Genomic DNA, 21555 nt, shown 5'->3' with positions numbered 1-21555 from the left:
AGACAGAAAGCACTTGCCAATGTCTATGTAAGTACTTCTGTCATGGCCAGTTTCAACCATAATATGTCACTGAACTTAAAGTTGGGAAGAAATAAACACCATAGACTCTTTCAAGTTGATGTGAGTCTCCCCCAGTATACTACATGTTAATTTTGATTCTTTTTAAAATTTTCCAAGTTTTTTTTTTTTTTTTTTTTTTTTAATAACTGCTGTTGAATCCAGGGGCACTTAACCACTGAGCCACATCCTGAGTCCTTTTTATATTTCATTTTGAGACAAAGTCTCACCAAGTTGCTTAGTGCCTTGCTAAGTTGCTGAATCTGGCTTTGAATTCGCGATACCCCTGCCTCAGCCTACCAAACTGCTGGGATTATATGTGTGCGCCACCTTGGTGGGCGAATTTTCCAAGTTTTTAACAAGGTACTTTCATTATTGCTTTATAAGCAGAAAACCCATAGCAAAAGTTAATTTTAAAAAAAGAAATGTGGGATTTCTTGGGATGGGTGGGATGGGATGATATGTGGGATGTGGAATGGTGCAGTAAGAACAAATTTCCCTGATTTCACCCTTTTCTGAGAGTCAGTCTAGGTCATCAGTTGCCTCTTTTCCTCTGGGATCATCTGCGGACTTGTGCCAGGTTTGGTTTGGTTCACAGCTACCCTTAAGTGGATTTATTAAGGAATAATCCACCTGGGCTTGGTGGTGCATGCCTGTAATCCCAGCATCTTGGGAGGCTGAGACAAGAGGATTGCCAGTTCAAAGCCAGCCTCAGCAATGGTGAGGTGCTAGGCAACTTAATGAGATCTTTTCTCAAAATACAAAAAATTAGGGCTGAGGACGTGGCTCAGTGGTTGAGTGCTCCTGAGTTCAATCTGCAGTACCTCCCCCCAAAAGAAAAGAAATAATCCCTTCCTATTTTGTGGGACATTGTTTCAGGGAGAGGTTGATCAGAACCACATGGTGGGGGTCTTGGGAGCATTTGGCTTTCCTAAATTTAGGTCCTGAAAGGACATTCCAGGGTGATGTTTAGGGACCAGGTTATGTGGCCCTGAATAGAAAGTTTTTTAAAAGCTGTAATTTTTGTAGAATAAGCCTTTTTTTCTTTTCTTTTCTTTTTTAGTTTTTAGTTTTTATTTATTTATATGCGGTGCTTAGGATAGAACCCAGGGCCTCACACATTCCAGGCAAGTGCTCTACCACTGAGCCACAACCCCAGACCACAGAATAAGCCTTTTATTATGTTGACCAAAAGTGAAAAGTTATGCCATGGAAACTGTGTACTGTGTGTGAAATTGTACATGAACATAAAGGCTTGACACAGATCTTAGAAAAACAATCTCCTCTGGGATGTGATTCAGTAGTAGAATACTTGTTAACATGTGCACGGTCCCGGTTCAATCCCTAGTAGAGAGAGAGAGAGAGAGAGAGAGAGAGAGAGAGAGAGAGAAATAATCCCCTTGGGATTAAGTTATGGAACATCTGAATCTAGTTTTGCCCTTAGATTTTGGTTCTGGGCTTCAGCCTTCTGCTCTTCCTCAAGCAACTTCCCAACTTCCTGTTTCTGACTAAGGCAGTCCCTAAGGCTTCACTATTATTTATGGAGCTATTTATCTTTTGTTATTGTTATGATGGGATGTGGTTTGCAGGAGGGGTTGGCCTAAGGGGCCCAGGGCTGGGCATTGATAGACAGGAGTCTAGGAGCACTGGGCAGCCTTGAGTGAGGCAGGAAGGAGAGGCCAGGCCAGGATGCAGGATGGGAATGTGAGAAGCTGGGGCCCTTCCCCTGTGAGCTCAGGATGCACAGGGGAGCCCTAGCCCGAGGTAGAAGGGCAGCTTCTCTGTCCTCTGGGTCCTCAGGTAGTAATTGGAGCCAGAGTGAGGCCACAAACTGGGAGGTAATGCTGCTCTTGTTTGAGGCCTGGGTGGATATTCTAGTTACCTTACACTGAAAAGTAAATATACTTTTTTCAAGTCCCAACTATGGTGCTTCAGTAGAGGGTGGATAAGAAACCAATTTAGGAGCTGCAAGTCTCATTTCAGCTACTAATTAGCCATTGGGTAAATAATTGACTTTTTATTTTATTTTTTAAGTATTAGGGATTGAACCCAGGGTCTATCACATGCTAGGTAAGTGCTGTGGCCCTCTTTATTCTATTTTGAGATAGGGTCTCCCTAAGTTGCCCAGGCTGACTTCAAACTTGCAATCCTCCTGACTCAGCCTCCCAAGTAGCTGGGATTACAGATGTGCACTATCGGCTATTCTGGCATTGTTTTGTGATGCGTTGTTTGAGATAATTGTAGGCTAGCCCAGGAAAGCTCTAAGGATTTAAGAATCTTTCTTAAATGTGGTCTGCAGGTGATTTGCCTACAACTCCTTCCTATGGGCTCTTATTTGGTCCATTGGAGGCATCTTCTAGTTTCTTCCACTTGCTGGTCTTTCATACTGGAGTCCTCCTTTTCCCTTTTATTAAGCATCTGTGGAACTTCTGACAGATCTCCATGCTCTACTATGAAGCTACATCCCCAACGTTGACAGTTTTGGTAAGTATGTATCTAGGACCAAGGTTCTCAACTGGGGTGGGGGGCGGGATTTGTCACCTAAGGGACATTTGGCAATTACAGGAGACATTTTTGATTGTTACAACTGAGAGAGGACATATCCAGTGGGTAGTAGCAGCCAGGGCTGCTGCTAAACATTCTATAATGCACAGGATGGCTACCCACAACACAGAATTATCCAGACCTGAGTGTTAGTGGTGCTATGGTTTGGCAGCCTTCATCTAGAACATACATTTTTTTGTTTGAATTTTATAAGAATATTATTAAATATATGCATTGTTTTGCAATCTGAATTCACAGTATTTCTTCAGGCAGTAAAGGAGACAGAGACTCTAAGCAAAAGGAATAAACATAGGTCCAAGGCAGAAAAATGGAGCAGATTTAGAGATATACTATGTAGTTGCAAAATCATAGCAGAAGAATGCCCTGATTTTGGAGTGAACAAATGAGGTTTGAATCTTCATTGATGTTAGATCGTGTCTTTTATGAACTCATATACAATCACTTGTCTTTGGTTTGTTGAAACAACACTTGCCATAAAAAGTCCATTAAAGTGGCTGCCATGAGACTCCAGGGCACATTCATCTGAAGCACATGGAGCTCAGTCTTCTTTCTATCATGCTTATTCTTAGGAGTGGTGTAAGCCTCCTTCCTTCTCTTAGCACTACCACAAAATCCCAATACTAGATGAACAGTGTATTCCTTTTGAAAATCATTGTCAGACAAAGTGTGTCTGTTTTCTAGTTGCCTGCCAGTGAAGGCCAGTCTTTAGTGGTCAGGAGGAATTTTTTCCTTATCCTGGATCTTGGGCCTTTGCATTTTCTGTTGAATCTAAGGATTCAACCTTGGGGATGATGGTCTTCCCTGTAAGAGTTCTTATGTGTGTCTCTATTTTAATGGAATTTTAGTGGCAGTTCCACATCATCTGTTGGGTTGGAAAGTAGGGTTAAATCTTAACTCTGTCTCCTAAGATCAAAGAACTGAGTGAGAGAAGAGATGCACTGGGATCTGGGTGACCTCACAGCCATTAGTCCTCTATAAGCCTCAGTTTCTATATGTTTAATTTGAGGAACCACACTACCTACTTTGAAGTATTATTGCAATCATTCATACAGGTAGTAGTTGGTAAGTGCCCTTCAACATTTGAATAGATAAAGAAAATGTGGTACATATATGCAATGGAATATTACTTACCATAAAGAAGAATGAAATTATGGCATTTGATGGTAAATGGATGGAATTGGAGACTATTTGCTAAGTGAAATAAGCCAATTGCAAAAAACAAAGGCCAAATGTTCTCTCTGATATGTGGATGCTAACCTACAGCAAGGGAGAGTGGAGAGTGAAAGAATAGAAGTTCATTGGATTAGACAGAGGGGAATGAAGGGAAAGGAGGTGGGATGAGAATAGGAAAGACAGACATAAATTCCCTATGTTCATATATGAACACATGACCAGTGAAATTCTGCATCATGTACAATGACAAGAATGGGAAGTTATAATCCATGTAGGTATGTCAAAATATACTTTACTGTCATGTATATCAAAAAAGAACAAATAAAAAAATAAAAAATAGGTAGTGGTTGGTTAAGCACTTGCATCTGGTAGGTTTTCAATAAATATTGACTATTATTATTATTGTTGTTATCCTTTTATTGGCAAATAAAATAGATGTAGAAAATGGCCCAAACAAATAAATAGCTTTGTGGATTATCATAAAACACATACATGCTTGTAAACACCACTAGGGTCAAGAAATTGAGCTTTGTCAACCACTCCAATTTTCTTTTTCATGTGTTTCAGTTCAAAGTCAGCCTGGTAAAGTAATACATTTAGCATATTCCTTTAAGATTTTAGTTTGGGATATATTTAGTTGGAGGATGCCCCAACTGTTAGACCTCAAGTATAGCTGTTAAGGAGGTAGTTGGGTATATAAGTATGGAATTCAGGGAGCCGCCAAGGTCAAGGAACAAGTTTGGGCATGGTCAACATATAGGTGGCATTTAAAGCCATGGAACTGGTAAGGTTACCTAGCATGACCTGCCAGGTGAAGCACAAATGAGGAGTCAAGTTACCACTTGGTTTTGTGCTATAATAATTAGATAAATATTTATTTCTCCAAATGACCCCTTTCAACTATGAAGTACATAAGGACATTCTTTTTCAAGAAAACTGTTTTCTAACTACCACAGAATATCAAAAACTTTGTTCTTTGAGGAAGTAAGAACAAGATATCCTATACTTGTCTGGTGAATCTAAATCATTTTGACACACATAGGCAGGCTCAATTTCCAGGTCAGGTAGAGGGCATCAGATAAAGGGTGTTATGAAAGTCTCTCTTAGATATTGTGTCACACATGAACTTTTGGGGGACACTTCATATCTAAACCATAACATGGTGATAAGGTGGGAATAGATGAGACAGAGGAAAACTCTTAGAGGATGAGTGAGTTACACCATGGACAATTAGAATTCAATGCTCTGGGGATACTCTGAGAGATGGTGTAGAATATACTTCAGTATTGAACCACCAAGGGACAAGGGAGGGAGTGTATCTGTCTACACAATCCTGGCCCTTGGTTGAAGGTCATTCTTGGGAGTTGTAACTCTAGCATTTCTGGTGAGCTGACATGCACTTATAGATGAGGCAGAGTGATGCTTTGTACGTGTGTGTGGGTGAATTTTTTTGGGTGACCTTCAGGATGGGCAGAGGGGATACGGCATGGCACCATGGTGGGTGCTACAATTGTGTGAACTTCTTCACTTTCATGACTTTTAAATGAGAATAGAGTACCGAACTGCAGTGGTTTAGTGGGAAGATTTGGTACATTAAAGTTCATAAAGTGTGTTTTAGCTAACTTTTCAGTGTCGTGACCAAAGAACAAGAACAACTTTCAGGAAGGAAGGTTTATTTGGGGCTCATGGTTTCAGAGGTCTCAATTCATAGACAGCTGACTCCATTGCTGGGGCTCAAGGTAAGGCAGAATATCATGGGATAAAGGCCCAGAGGAAGAAAGAAGCTGCTCAGCTCATGACTTGGTCAGGAGGAGGGGAGGAAAGAGAGAGAGAGAGAGAGAGAGAGAGAGAGAGAGAGAGAGAGAGAGAGAGAGTGTGTGTGTCAGTCCTCAGGGTCTTCAAAGGCATTCTCCCAGTGACCCACCTCCTCCAGCCATGCCCCATCTGCCAACAGTGATCACTGAGTCCATTCAAACTAGGATGGACTGATTAAGATACAGCTCTCATAATTCAATCATTTTACCTCTGAATATTCCTGCAGAAACACAGGGGAAGGCTCATAGCAAAACCATAAAAAGTGCTTATTATGGTCCCTGGAACATAGTTAATGTCCATAAATGATAGTCTTAGCAGCAATAAATTAATGTGGGAAGACAATGACTCCTTCTCTGTACCTGACTTAAAACTTTCTTTTATCACTATAATTTGTGTTAAAGGAGACAACTGACTGGAGTCAGAATATGCAGTCGTGGCTTTGGGATAAAGATTTTTCTTTGAAGCATCCCACTTCTGTGGGAACAGAACCTATTTTATGTAAGATTATAGAGCCAACTAGCCTAGCAAGATACAATTATTTTCTCACTAGTAAAGTTTTTGCCAATAACTTGTGTGTTTTGTTGCCCTGTAGGGAAGTAAAATTTCCACAGGACAGAATTTGTACCCATGAAGAACATTTACTATGTCATGCTGAATCTCAGAGTATATCCATGTTGACATAGATGCCAAACTGATTGTGTTTTATTTTTAATTTATTTTTTACTATTGATCTAATCATGGATATAATCATGCCCTTAGTATATCTCTGTATGTGCTTGCCTAGAGGAAAACGGAAGGGGAGTGGAAGGGAAATAGAATCTGCTCATGTTGGAGGAGGGAACATAAAAAATACTAAGGGAATTTGGTAAACAGCTCTGTCATGAATGAGGAATCAAGTTTATTCTTTATTTGAGATGGGTGGAGCTGAGTGTGGCCAATGTTGTTTAAAATTTGAGAGGTTCCAGGAGATAAGGTATGAGAGGGATGGGTTGTGTGCTGTCCTCACCCCTCCTGGAGGATGGAATTAGAATCAGGTAGGTGGAAGTCGAGTCTCCTGGTCAAGACCCAGAAGACAAGAGCGGGTTGTGTGTGCCCTGTGGAGGCACAGGGGGTGGCTCCTTCCCCCTCTATGTGTTATTGGGATCCGATTTTGTTCAGCTGTCAGATGGTTGTTCCTCAGTCTTGGAAAAGGTGGTCTGGTACCAGGAGATGAATAATATCTACTCACTTCCAATAGCCGTAATCCTTCTGTATTTCCTAAGATTGATTTGGAGTGGCCAAGCAGTCCAGAAGTCTGATGGAGATCTTAAGAAATCTTTTCCTTTGGTAAAAAGAGATGGAGGAGACAAGGCCTGCCTGATTTTTCTTCCTGATTTTGGATTGGGATTTTGTGAAGACATGATGTTTGGCACTGTGGAAACTATTATGTGACACTAAGGGGACATCTTCATAGGATGAGAGTAAGGAAGTAGAAAGATGGAAAAATTCTGTGTCCTATTGTTCTGAGATGCTGAATCAAACTTGGGACTCATTGCTTTTGCCTTCTTTTACTATGAAATTCCTAGTATTTAAACCTCTTTTGATAGGCTATTTTGTTACTGAAGCCCAAAGCATCTTCATTGAGAGAACTCAGGATAAAGAATAAAGTTTGGAGGAATATCAAGACCCTGATGTTAGGAGCAGGGATCCATAAAAGAGAGCAAGGCAGAACTGGACCTCCTGGAGAGGACTTTGAATACCTCTGACTGTGGGAAGGGATGGTTATCCATCAGGAGGACTGGCAATATTCCCAACTGCCCAAGGGTGGATGAAAGCAGGAATAGAACTTTGTTGAGGTGCTGTGGACTGTTGCAGCCATGGCAAGCCTTACAGTTCCATCTATGGGAGACAGAGGAGTCAGGGCCAACAGGATATTTCAGCCCTGGTAGCTAATGGTGGTGTAGGAAACAGAGGCATTGGAGCCAAACAGGGGTGTTGGAACCCTGCCACTCATTTGATCTAAGCTTCAGTTTCCTTAGTTATAAAATGAGGAAATTCATATCTGCCCCACTGGATTACTATATGGGTTAAGATACACTAAGTCCTATAAATTCCCTAGGATATAGTGGTATTTCAAATGATAGCTATTGCTAAGTAATAGAGACCTACAGAGATAACAAATATACTTTATGACCTTTAGAGACACGGTCTGTTGCTGTTGGGTGAGATGGGGCCAATTTAAAACTTGCTAGGGTCATCAGGTGTCAAACTATCCTAACTGGTTTTCTAAGAGAAGACCCTGGGGATAGAGTTTCTGGAAATGATTTCTTTTCTTCTTATAGAAGTATATTCAAAACAACAGACGTGTGTTTTGGATGGTAGACATTAATGACGTTTTTCCTTGATCAGGGAGGAAGGTGAAGACCCAAGATGTGTAGGGCCAGCAGCATCAGGAATGTTAGAGATAGGTGGAATTTCTCAAAGCACATGGAATACAAATGTAAATAACCAGAGCTTCCTGCTCACGGATGTGAGGTGGGAGATGAACCAAAATAACCACTTCTGGAGAGTGGGTGACTCTGAGAAGCCACCCCTTCTCCCCTAGAGTTCCCTCCTGCACGCCCACTCTAAGTAATTTCTAAGTCTGTGATAATTCACAGAAAGAAGAAGAATAGGGAGTTGCTGGCGTTTGTAGTAACAGGATGAGAAAGTGCGAGACTTCCTGTTATGTGCGTGTGACAGCTGGTGATAAGTGGAGGGCCCTGCACAGGAAATCCGCTCAGCTTCTGCAATGTGACCTGCCTGAAACTTGGGCGCTCCTTCAGTCAGGATGTCCATGGCAGGACAAAGGGGATCCTGGACCATGGGCGACGAGGTAGAGAAGAGTTTGGAAGGGCCCCTGGCACCCTCTACAGAAGAGCCCTCCCAGAAAGGTGGAGAATTGGTAGAAATCTTAAATGGGGAGAAGGTGAAATTTGACGACTCAGGACTGTCCTTAATTCTTCAGAGCGGCCTGGAGACCCTCCGAGTGGAAAACGCTCTGACAGATGTCATCTTGTGTGTGGACATTCAGGAATTCTCCTGCCACCGCGTGGTGCTTGCTGCGGCCAGCAACTACTTCAGGTCAGTGCGCCTGGAACCAGAGCCAATCTGGGTGCAGATTGCAAAGAAAATCAGTGTTGATGTGAAAGCCCAAGCTAGCTAGTTTGCTTTCACATTTATGGTTCATATACATCTATTGAGGTTTGTGTGTCTACTTAAAAGTACCAGAAAAGGAGGTATTGAACTTTAGATTTTAGGATGAAGGCCACATTTTGAGAGAGATTGGCATCATTTAAAAGCACGTTTATATATAATGGTGAACTTTCTGTGTATATGTATGTCCTTGTTCCAAAGGATGGGATATGACTTAAGTCATGGGGATTTTTTTACCCTGTCTTTGTTCTGACTAACATGTTGGAAAAATAATGATGTCTTTATTCATCAACAGAAATAGAGAAAAAGGATGTGGCCCCTCTTTTGAAGTTAGCGAGTGAGTGACTTGCTCAAAGTTAAGGGCCTTTGGGTGTGTGCGGGAGGTAGTGGGAAATTTAGAGCAAAAGGCTCTGGTTCCAAAAGATCTGTGGTCTCAATAGTGGGAGGACCTGGTGTCAGGAGACCTGGGTTCCATTCCATTTGATCGCCTCTTGACCATGAGACTAGACCGAGGGGAGTTTCTTAATGTTCTGAATTTGTCACCTGTCAGATGAGGACAATGATGATTACCTCTCAGGATTCTTGCAATATTCAAACACAAGGGTGAAAAGAGTCTGACAGAGTGCCTGGCATATGGTGGACTCTCATGTATCTTCATTGAAATTCTTCACCCGATTCTGCTTTATTCTGCTAAGAATTGCTTTTTGAGGGTTTACCATGAGCAAATCCCTGCAGTAGGAAAGTGGGAGAATCAACGAACCCAGTGAACACAGCTGGATCCAGCATTGTCCACGTGAACAGGGACTCAGGCAGGGAACCAGTCCATGAAAACAGTGTGAATGCAGAAGGTATTTTGGGAATGTGAAAAAGAAATACCTTTATCATTTTGCTTATCAAGATTCTTTTTAACTCTGGCTGAGGAAATCAAGTATCCTGAAAGGCGTTTTATGTTTTTATTTTTTTGAGGTACTTGGGGGAAAAAAATGTCTCTCTGGAATTCAAAGAGCAGGGTTGGCTGGTTATTGTGGGATGGAGTAGCTCCCGTATGTTGATAAAGTAAGGAGATAATCTTGAGTTTGTGGAAATTCATGCCTGTTATGCACCCAGTAGACATAGTTATCTGATTTTATTTTTGTAGTGGTATGATGGAGATAACTGATGTCCCCTTTTACAGATGAGGGAATAGAAACCCAACATTTTATATCTGGTCATTATTGCAGCAGGGAATCTGAACATTCTAGAGGTCCTGGTTTTTAATGCAATGCAAGTTTTGGGCTTCTTTTCACAGCCTAGAAAGTAGAGTGCAGTCATAGCCATAAAAATGCGTGGACATAGATAATCCAATAGTATCAATCACTTGCTTTCACAATTGATCACAGACCTTCTGGGGGTGAATGAAAGCTAATTTTGCTCAATGCCCTGGGTATTTGTTTTAGAGTCATTCTTTCTGTTTTGAGTCACTGGGAAAATGCTAAAATAAAATGTATACCTGGTTAGTAATTTTGTTAATGGGTCAGCCTATGGGACAGGACCACTGGCTGTGTGCCCTCGGCACATCACTGCTCTCTTCTGGTCCTTGGGTTTTATTCTGCTAAACAGAAGGTGTCTGGGCTCAGATCCTTCCAGCCCTGTTGATCGAGGGCACTTAGGGTAAGTCTCTGCCAGTCCTCAGAGGAGGTGGTGGCAATGAGAAGTTGGAGGCACACAGGGATGAACTTATCTCTGCATGTATGCAAAGTTTTTCCCAAACTGTCTGGTCATGAGGGGAAATGCCTTCTAATCTTCAGAGCAGTGACTTTAGATCTGTATCTAGGGATTTCCAATGTGGCTTTTCTTCTGTAATGAACACAGATCTGGAGACAGGATTCTTTTTTCAGTACTACTATTAGTAATGGCTTCTTTTTGTTGAACTTTTGTGTAGGCTGGCCCTGTACCACCAGTGTCACATACACTAACCCATTTAATGGGAACAACAATGCAACAAGGTAGGGATTTCATCCCCATCTCACAGAGGAGGAGCTTAATAAGAAAGTAGCCAAGTTAGGCTTTGGAACAAAGACTGAGATTGAGTCTGACACTGCCTCCTTGCCTCTCCTGCTGTTTCTAAGGTTTTGAAAATCATCTGGAGCTGGGTTCTTCTTATATTCAGACTTAAGAAGGCCAAAGAGGCTCCCCACACAGCCTTCTGTGCTTTGGGAGGGTTTGGAAGCTGGCTATAAAATTATATAGGCTTTTTTCCCTTTATTTCATTGAGAAAATAAACATTTTGGCTGACTATAGTTTACTTAACCAGTCCTGCACTGACAGATATTTGGTTTGGAATCTCTTGCTGCTGTGGACAATGTTGTAATGAATACTCTTATGCATGTGCCATTTCATATGTGTGCAAGTGTATCTGGGGATGCACTTCTGGAAGATGGTTGCTAAGTTAAATGCATCTGCAGTCATAAGAGATTTGGTCAACTTCTGTCGGAGACAGGTTGAATCACTTTACATTCTCCATGACTTTACCAAAAGAGAGTAGTATCAAACTGTTGAACTTTTGTATTATACACTGACAACTTAGAGCTGTATATATTTACAGGATATAAGAGATGTTATGATTTTTTAATACAACGAAGAATGACCAAATCAAGCCAATCAACCCATCATCACCTCAACATTTAACATCTTTTGCAACGAGAACATTGAACTGAGGTTTTGTACCTTTTGATTATCATCACCCCAAGTTCTTCAGCCCCAGCTCTGCCATCCATCATTCTGTTTTCTGCTTCTATCAGTTCAATCGTCTTAGGTTCCACATTTAAGTGAGATCACATGGTATTTGTCTTTCTGTTAAACCGTTGAATTTTTGCCAGTTGATAGATGAAAAAGAATATCTCAATTTAGTTTTATTTTTGCATATCTCTTATTTTAATAAGGTCATGTGTTTCAGGGTGATCTGAAGTTCTTCTTTTGTGAACTGTCTCTTTATATTGTCTTTCAAATTATCATGTTTACTTTTAAAAATTAAAATTCATTTTTTTATCAAAGATATGCAAATAGTTAACAAAAAGTCAAATAGAATTATGAAAAACAAAAATTCCTCCTCACTACCTCTATCCTTCAGTTTTGCTCACCAGAGGCCACCATTTTCAACTTCTTTTTTTTTTCTATTTTATCTCTATATTTCTTTCTTCTCTCTCTTTTTTTCTCTTTCTCTCTCTCTCTTTTTTTTTCCCCACCCCGGTGTCAGGGATTGAACCCAGGGGCACTTAACAACTGAACCATATCCCCAGCCCTTTTTTAATTTTTTATTTTGAGACAGGGTCTTCTAAATTGCTTAGGGCCTTGCTAGGTTGCTGAGACTTGTTTTGAACTTGCAATTCTGCCTCAGCCTCTCAAGCCGCTTGTCAACAGGCTACTGGGCTTGGCTTATCTCTATATTTCTATAAAAATATACTTATGCTATTTCTTGATTTCTCAATATTAGATATCATTTGTTTATTTCAGATAAGAACATAGCATTTATACCTAACTCCCTTACCATACACTCCCAATCTCTCTCTTTTTTAAACTTTATTTTATTTGTTTATTTTTTCAATAACCCAGTACCTCACACGTGCTAGGCAAGTGCTCTACCACCGAGCCACAACCCCAGTCTTCTCTGTTGTCTCTTAACATAATGTCATTGTAAACTTTTTGCTGAATCTCTGTTGAGTTTACATGATCATGTTCGTGAATATAGTATTTCCTGTGGAGCCAAATAATACAATATATTTCCTTCTTTGTAAACTTAAAAAAAAAACATTTATTTTTTAGTTGTAGGTGGACACAATACCTTTATTTTATTTTCATAGTGCCCCATGCATGCTGGGCAAGCGCTCTTCCTCTGAGCCCCAGCCCCAGCCCCTTGTAAACATTTTTGTTTTGTCTGAAGTTACTAGTCCACTCTTGGGCTAGGGATGCAGCTTAGTGGTAGGGTACTTGCCCAGTATTTGCAAGACCCTGGATTTGATACCCAGTACCACAAAAAGAAAAAAAAAATCAATTCCTTTTTCCATTTACTTAGTTTTTTTTTTTCATTTGCTTAGTTTTTGAAGTGTCTTTTTCTCACAGTCTCTCATCATGCTCTTTAAGAACCTATCAGTTCCATCCCCGCCCCACCCCAAGTTCTCATATCCAACACATGTTTTCTGGACTTGCAGTCCAGCTATTGCCCAGCTGCTTCCCACCATCCCCCAAACTCTCTCTGACTCTCTGCTTTGTCATATAGAGCCTCTCTCTCTTCATCCCCCTCTCTTCTCTCCTTCTTACTCTGATGAAACATATCCTCCAATAACTTCTTAAGAAAGGATGTATGGAAGGTAAATTTTCCAGGCTTTGCATGTTAAAAATATCTCTATTCACTTGATACAGAGATTGATAATCGTTCCCCAAAGACATCTATGTCTAATCCTGAAACTGTAAATGTGCTACTTTAAACGGCAAAAGGCACTTTGCAGATGTGATTAAGTTAAGGATCTCGAGATGAGAAGATCATCCTCGATTGTCTGGCTGGGCTCAATGTAATCACCAATCCTTACTAGAGGGAGGCAGGAGGATCAGAGTTGGAGTGAGGAGCCATGGCAGTGGGAGCAAAGGTTGGAGTGATTGGCTTTGAAGATGCAAAAAGGGCTCAAGGAATGTTGATAACTTCTAGAAGAAGAAATGAGCAAGAAAGCAGATTCTCTCCTTTAACCTCCACAGGCAACATGGTTCTGCTGATCCCTGGGTTTGGGCTCAGTGAAACCCATTTTGCATTTCTGATTGCCTGTACTGCAAAACCATAATTTTTGTTTTTTCAAAAGCAACAGAATTGGGACTGGGAATGTAACTCAGTGGTAGAGTACTCACCTAGGATCCTAGCAAATGTGAGGCCCTGGGTTCAATCCCCAGGACTTGGGGGGGGGGAAGCCACAATGCTTACAGTTTTTCAGTAGTTTGTTACAGTAGATATATGAAATTAATATACTAAGATATAGATTTTTTTTTTTTTTTTGTGCTGGGGATTGAACCCAGGGGAGCTTTACCACTGAGCTGTATCTCCAGTCCGGTTTATTTTTTATTTTGAGATAGAGCCCACTAAGTTGCTGAGAGTCTTACTAAGATGCTATGGGTCTGACTAAATTGCTAAGGCTGACCTTGAACTTGGATCCTCCTGCTTTAGCCTCCCAAGGCACTGGGATTAGAGACATGTACCACTGAAAATTCTTAAAAATAATTGTCCTTCCAGATTTTGAAAGTATTGCTACATTGTCTCTGGATTCCTTTATTGCTATGAAGAAGTTTGATGCTCTTCTGATTTCTGATCCTTTGACTGTGATCCTTTTTTCTCTCTAGGAAATTTTTAGGATTTTTAAAAAAATTCTAAAAAATTTAGAAAATAGGATTTTCTCTTAAAAATGTTTTTATTATAGTTATACATAAAATCATCCCGACATAATTATACATACATGGAATACATTTCCATCCTCAGTACTTCCTTGTTTCATGGTTATGTTTTATGTGTTTGTCTCTCTCTCTCCAGGTATTTTCCTCCAACCACTTTGATATGCATTTAATAGCACCTTTTAACTTGAAGACTTATATCATTTAGTTCTAAGAAATTTTCTTGGGTTTTCTATAGTAATTATCTGTCCACTTTTTCTTTATTCTCTAGTTTTGGATCACCTGTTCAGTTGATATAGATTCCTAATCCTCTAGCTTTCTTCTCTTTTTTCCTCTATTTTCTATTTTTCATCATCTTATCTTTATATTTTACTTTCTCCAGTTATATTTCTCAAATTTGTCTTCCCACCTGCTGGGATTTCAATTTTAATTTCCATTCTTATTTTATGAAGTGTTGCTTTTTTTTTTTTTTTAAAGAGAGAGAGAGAGAGAGAGAGAGAGAGAGAGGGAATTTTAATATTTATTTTTCAGCTTTCAGCAGACATAACATCTTTGTTTGTATGTATGCTGAGGATAGAACCCGGGCCGTGCTACCAGGCGAGCGCGCTACCGCTTGAGCCACATCCCCAGCCCCTGAAGTATTGCTTTTGACAACATCCTGTTCTTGTTTTAATGTGGATTGTATTTTCCTTAATCTCTTTGAGATTTTTATATATATATATTTTAAAAAATACTTTTCTTCAGTTCCTTGTGATGGTTCTACATTTCTATTTTTTCTTTTTAGTCTCTGCCTTTATTTCAAAGGCTATATTCAAATATATATTCAAATATCTAGTGATCTTTAGATATCAATTCATACTTACAAGTGAAGAGTGAAGCACTAAAAAGCTAATGGATGCTAGGATGGGGTGGGGTGAGGCTTTGTTCTGGAGTCATGGTATGGAGCACACTTTTTGTTGGGAATTTCCAGATATTAATATTAAAGGTTTTTGCTCCTTGTACCAACTTTCTAAGGAAAGAATCTCCATATTCTTACCTAGGAAGATATAAGATTCGTTGTTTGCTTTCTGGGAAAAGAAGAAGACAGGGTATATCACTTTTTGGGTTTTAGATGTATATTTAATTCTCCTGTTGCTGGTTCCCCTCCCTCCTCTGTGCTTGGGGGCACAGGTTGTGCCAGGTGTCCATGAGTTGGTTAAATTTCTCCAGAACAAACCTTGTGAGTCCTTAAGTGATTGTTCCTTTGACAGGAATGGTAGGGATGGTGATCTGAGCGCAGCCAGATGAAACTGCTTCTTTATATAGAATCTCAACCAGAGCCTGTGTTTGGTCCTATTCTGACCCTCCTTGCATCCCACCTTCATCTTCTAAGGTGGTCATGTGTACCAGAGTCTTTCTGGGGTTCTCTGGAGAGGACTATCTCAGGATGTCTTAGTGGCACTTTGGTTTCCGCTTCTTCCATATGGATCTTCTCTGAATTTTTTACCTTCCCAGTTCTCAGGAGGAATTCTGAGATGGCAAGAAGTAGAATTCATTCCAGGCTCAGCTCTATGTCTAGTCTTCTGTGACTCTCAGAGGAGGTACTGATAAAACTAGCTGTCATTCTGTCCTGATGCACTGGGCTTTATCTTTGGTGTCAGGCATTGCACCTAAGTGTTTTATAATAGTATCTTGTTTAATCTTTACAATATTTACTTCAAAGTGTTGTTATCATCCCCACTTTACAGAAGCAGAAGCTGAGATTCTGAGTGGTTAAGTAACTTGCCCAAGGTCATGAGCTAGTGGAAGGAAGAGTATTGCTTTGTCCCCCCTCCCCCCACCCCAATTGTACTGGGAATTGAATCAACCAGGGCATATGTTCTATCCATGTCCCTTAAGACAAGGTCTTTCTAAGTTGTCCAGGCTGGCCTGAAGTTTGTGATCCTCCTGCCTTAGGCTCCAGAATAGCTAGGATACAGGTGTGTGCCACCATGCCTAGCTCTTCTTGCTCTCTTACATGTGATAATTGGTGATTTTTGCAAAGACCTGCTACTCTAAAGAACTAAGCAAAATGCAGAGCATGTATATGGCAATAGCTCTTATTACTCTGTGACTAGTTAGATTTCTGTTAGCTAAAGAGATAATGAAACCAATGCTTTGTGATACTTTTTATATGAGGGAGAAAACCTTTTTGGCTACCAAGTATCCCATTGTTTCTGCCACAAACTGTTCTTAAACCCAAACAAACACATAGAGAAGCAATTTCAAGAATTTATTTGTGATGCCAGGAGACTAATGGGTGGGAACATGTTAACCAAATAGGGAGTACATTAGTAACTCAGACAATGTATTTCCTTTTGGAAGTCTATTTACAAGTCTTGGTAAGAATGAGGAAGTTGGGGGAAAAAATGTTTGGTTGAGACTGAGAAAAGGGTGAAAAAGATTAAATCTTAAAAAGTAGCCTATATACATTTAAATGTAAAACAGCCAAATGGCAAGATGTCCCAATATTTTTATGGCAGAAAATTTGGGGAAGTATAGATTTAACATCTCTAATATATTCTTTATTTTATGAAACTACTAATGTCTATTATAAGTTCACAATAAAGCTGCCATTTGTGTTATGCCTTTGGACAGATCCCAAATCAGTCACTGGAAGGGGTTGTGTGTGCTGCGCTCTGAGTCCTACCTCGTGAAGGGCTTCCATCTAAACCAGGGCTTCTCACCACTTGGGGGGCTCATATCACTACAAAATATGGCATATTATGTGACAGTGGTCTGTGAGTGTCAGAATGGGATGTAATAGTGATAAGGAAGCTGTTACAAGGCTTCTCTCAGTCCCATAGGATGACTGGCCCTTTCTATAGGTATATAAAAGCTGTCAGGATGAGACTGAATCCACAGCAAACTCTCTTGTTACTGCTGATGCCTGAAGTCTTTGCCTGGATTCTGACCCCTGCTGTGTACCTTAGTCTCTGGGTCTCATTTCCCGAGCTTATCCTGAGGGGATTTAGCCCACAAGCTACAACAATCAAGCATAAAGTCAGGAATGAGAAGGGAATTGTGGGTATAGTCCATGCATTTGTTATCATTATTACTTATTAACCAGTGACTGGAAGGCAGAGAGTGGGGCAAGAGGCTACTTGTAGGCTATGTTTCCATGTTGTAATCTTTAACTCTTTCTCCATAATGGTGTTAGGTGTCTAGAGAGGAACCAGCAAGTCTAGGTGATAGACTAAGTGAAGAAAACAGGAATGAGTCAAGGCTGAGTCTGAATTTAAGAATCTGGCAAATGGTGAAAGCGTTGAGGACTATGGCCGTCATTGTAGGTACATTACCAGTGTCATGTCCTGTATTTTATACTTTTAATATTTCCCAATATTGTGGACCAGAATCAATAGGGTGGTTAATACTTTAAGCATTGGAGCTTTATAATCACTTTCCTGCAATTCCAAAATTTCCAAAGAGCTGCTAAATGAAAAGTTTTTTTTTTTTTTTAAATAATTTATTTGACAACCAAATTCAACTTGAACTGTAGTCATTTGATGGAGATACCTGCCCTAAACTGAGGTAAGGCTACTTATGGCAACTGTTGATATATTCTCTCCTGTAATGCTAACACATTAAGTTGTGCTGGAGGTGCTATATAATATTGAATACAAGAATTCGGAATTCCAGAGCACATGTGGCTATAAGATTTTTGGGTAAGGGATTATGGGACTTTCTCATAAAGCTATCAGGTTTCACTGTGGTGTTGTCTACCTTTTATTCACATGCATGTTTTTACATATTTGTAAATGTAGTTTTCATACAGTTTTGCATCTTGCTTTGCCCCCTCTTGTCATTATGATCTTTTCCCCTATGGTATTCCATAGTTTTGTAATTATCACTTATTTATTTATTTTGCTATTAGATGCATAATATGAAGATCATTCTCTGTCTGTGGACATTTAAGTTGCTTCCAAAATTTTGTTTTTATAAATGATGTGGCATGATAATCTTTGTATTAAGTATTTTTTGTAGTTTAGAATATGGAAAGGATGAAATTTTTTGAATACTTACTACATGTCAGGCACCTTGCTTTACTTTGATTTCATTGAACCCTCACAACAACAATCTCAACAGTTAGATAACTACAATCTCAACAGTTAGATAACAAGTATATAGCATGGTCTCCATTTCACTTTCAGTGGAACTCACTTGGATAGGAAGAATGACTTTTCCATGGGGAAAACAGATCTGAACCCAGAGGACAGAAATGTGGCTAGAAGGGTGTTTTCCAGTGTAAGACCATTAAGTCTCCCCAACCCCCATGCACCTAGTGTGGGCTGCATAAGCTGAAAATGAGGAGAAAATGTAAAAAGTACCTCCCTGTGCAGGTACACACATGCATGGGCAGGATGCTGTCAGAGCATTCATCCCAATTTTTGTCTGAGGTCTCAGCAAATAGACCCCAAAGCAACAAAGACCCAGCATGTCTGAGAACACCCATCTAGGGCAAAGGGTTTAATAAGAAGTAAGAGGGTGGGTCAGGGTATGTGAGGTAAACACACGCTCTGAAAGAACAAGATCTCAAGATCCTGTAGGCCATCACTGGGCCAGCACCAGAAACTACTTGGTCTAGTGAAAGAATTCATGACTCTGGAAGTTGAGTCCAGATGCTGCCATTTACTGGCTGTGTAAATCTTGGAGGGACTGCTTGGCCTGTCTGGGGCTCAGCAATGGTACCTACAATACAGTCAGGCTAGTGGTTTATGTGTACTTATCTTGGTGAGTTGCTATGAAATGCAAATAATAAAATGGATTTATTTGTGAATTTATTTGTCTGCAAACATTTTATGTACAGTAATAAGTCAGATTTCTTAGTTTCAGTGAACAGGAATCGACTCTGGCTTATTTGAGGAGAGGAATTTATGTAAATGATAGTAGGAACTTGGAAATCCCCCCCGCGCCCCAATCCCCAAACAAATCTGAAGAACCAAAATGAAAAAACAGACAGGTGCAAAGGAGGTCAGGCAGCAGCCAGGACCATAGCCCAAGGCCACCCTGAACTATGTGGGGAGGACTCCCCAGCTGCTGCTGTCCTGGAGGTCACAGCTGCACAGCTGCAGTCTCTGCTGTTGCTGCATCGCTTTCTCTGAAAACTGGAGGTTGCTACTGCTTCTGCTGCCTCTGCTAAAATTGGCTCTCTCCTCTGTCCCTGCTTCTTAGACTCACTAGCTCCCAGTTCAGAGCCTGGAGTTGATTTATCTGATTGACCAGGGCTGAGTTTTACATGTTAATGCCTTAGATGGAATAGGAACTGAGAAAGACAATACCAGGCCTTTGTAACTTCTGCCATCACTGTGTGTCCCTCAGAGGGATAATTCACTACACCTAGGGAGGGTTTCAGATGTTGGACAACTGGAAACTGACAAATGGACCAGGCTTGCATAGGATGCAGAATAGATACTAAGGTACCATGAAAACTATACAGGCATTAGGGGACTCTGTGACTCTTGTCACATTAGAGATATGGATTCTGAGATCCTAGTAAGCAAGAGGACAGTTATTAGTAGCACTTTCACTCTTATTCTCCCCCAAACCATGAGAAGTCCTGTGTTCACTTGTGAGAATGTGACACAAAGGTGCCATCAGCCATGGGTAGACTAGAAACAGTTTGAAAAATGTGACCTATGTGGAGGCAGTGACTACATTATTTGTCTCATTGTCCTTGGCACTACTGCAATGGCTGGCATTCAGCAGACACCCTGGAAATGTTAGAAGTGAGTAAAACCTCGCTATTCCTCCTGCAGATTTAGTTACTGATGAAGTAGCATCTAGGCCTGAGCAGGAAGTCCTTACAGAGTTTGGAAGCTATCACATGCTTTAGAAAAGGGAAGAATGATAAAGTATTGCCTTCACAGGAAAAATTGAAAAGAGCATTTAAAAAATCCAAAATGTTTCAGAACATTGAGGATTTAACAGGTTACTTGTATCATCATGGATACAGATGTGCTATGCCTATAGATTCTTGTAGGAATTCAAAAAAAAAAATTTTTTTTAGCACTGGGAAGTTGTGCTCTCAGAACAGAAGTGCAATCAGGTCCTTTGATTTTTTTTTCTACTTTTTAAAAATTGTGCATTGTAGTTGTACATAATGATGGGCTTTGTTATTACATATTTGTTTGTGAATACACTATACCAATATAATTTATCCAGTATCATTCTCTGGCACATCTGTCCTTCCTCCCCATCTTCCACCCACTCTATTGATCTCCCTCTGATTTTCATGAGATCCACCCCATCTTTCTTTTCCCCTTTCCTCTCTAGCTTCCACATATGAAAGAAAACATGTTCCTTGACCTTCTGAGTTTGATATATTTTGCGTTACATAATGGTCTCTAGTTTCATTAATTTTCCGGCAAATGACATAATTTAATTTTTACTTATGGCAGGTCCTTTGATTTTTAAATAAAGTTTCTCTGTCACCTCCACTCATGGTGTCTAAGCATGTGGGACTTCTTTCAACCAGGAACAGAACATCTATTCTTCTCCAATTTTGAATAATCTTGTGTGTAAACTCCCAAATAAATCACAACAGATAAATACGTCTGTGATTCATATCGAGTCATGAGCACATCTCTGCATCAAGCCCATGGATACCTGTCCCTCCATTAAAATGTTTTTTATAGAACTGAGTGCTAATATGGTAAACCCAATGGCACAGGAGAAGGGCTGGCCACGTGCTCAATGGTTGTGTTTTTGGTAAAACTGCCATGGAGCTCACCATCCATCATGTTGCTCAGTGTTTCTGTACTAGTTAGCATTTTTGTCTTCAAGGGATTGAAGCTCAACTCAAATGAGCTCAGACAAGGAGGTAATATACATCATAGGAATTGCTGGGATATAGCAGAGCCCAGGGAGAATAGGAACCAAGTCCTCAAACACAATGAGGCTGCTCTCTCTCCTCCTCTCACTTGTCTCATGTGGAATTTTCAGTTTAAGTTCTGCCACATGGTTGGCAGCTTGCCTGTTGGCAGATCTGAGACTCACTTCCCCCAGCTTTAGTTCTAGAGGGGAATTGAAGGACTTTGTTTTATCTTAAGCCTGAAGAGTCCTTGGGAAAGAACTGATTGGTCCAGCATCATTCAATTACCCATTCTTCCACCAATTGCTGCCATCAGGGGGCACTATGATCAGCTCAGCTTAGGAGTTCACCATTGGTCAAAGAGGGATGTTTGTGTATGGTGGAGGGGAGGAGAGAGGGAGAAAGAAAAGAGAGAGGCAGGGAGAGAGAGTGTGAAGAAGGAGAGAGAGAACGAATCAGATCAGGAAATACAGACAGAAAAAGAGACAGAGACATCTGCAAAAACGTGAGAACTCCCACATGAACAACATAAT

The 21555-nt window shown here is 40.4% G+C and overlaps 1 protein-coding gene across 1 annotated transcript in view; it reads left to right on the top strand.

Annotated features, from left to right (window-relative positions):
- The first annotated feature begins 8419 nt into the window (after positions 1-8419).
- Klhl6 (kelch like family member 6) overlaps positions 8420-21555 on the top strand; it is a 57440-nt gene continuing 44304 nt past the window's right edge. Inside the window, exon 1 of the mRNA XM_076867904.2 lies at positions 8420-8712. Within this exon, the coding sequence (XP_076724019.2) occupies positions 8420-8712 (293 nt within the window). The remainder of the gene's footprint in view (positions 8713-21555) is intronic.

The sequence above is a fragment of the Callospermophilus lateralis genome, chromosome 10 (genome assembly GCF_048772815.1).
Source record: "Callospermophilus lateralis isolate mCalLat2 chromosome 10, mCalLat2.hap1, whole genome shotgun sequence".
NCBI lineage: Eukaryota > Metazoa > Chordata > Mammalia > Rodentia > Sciuridae > Callospermophilus > Callospermophilus lateralis.
The sequence above is the reverse complement of the archived record's forward strand: the minus strand, read 5'-3'. Positions and strand labels throughout refer to the sequence as shown.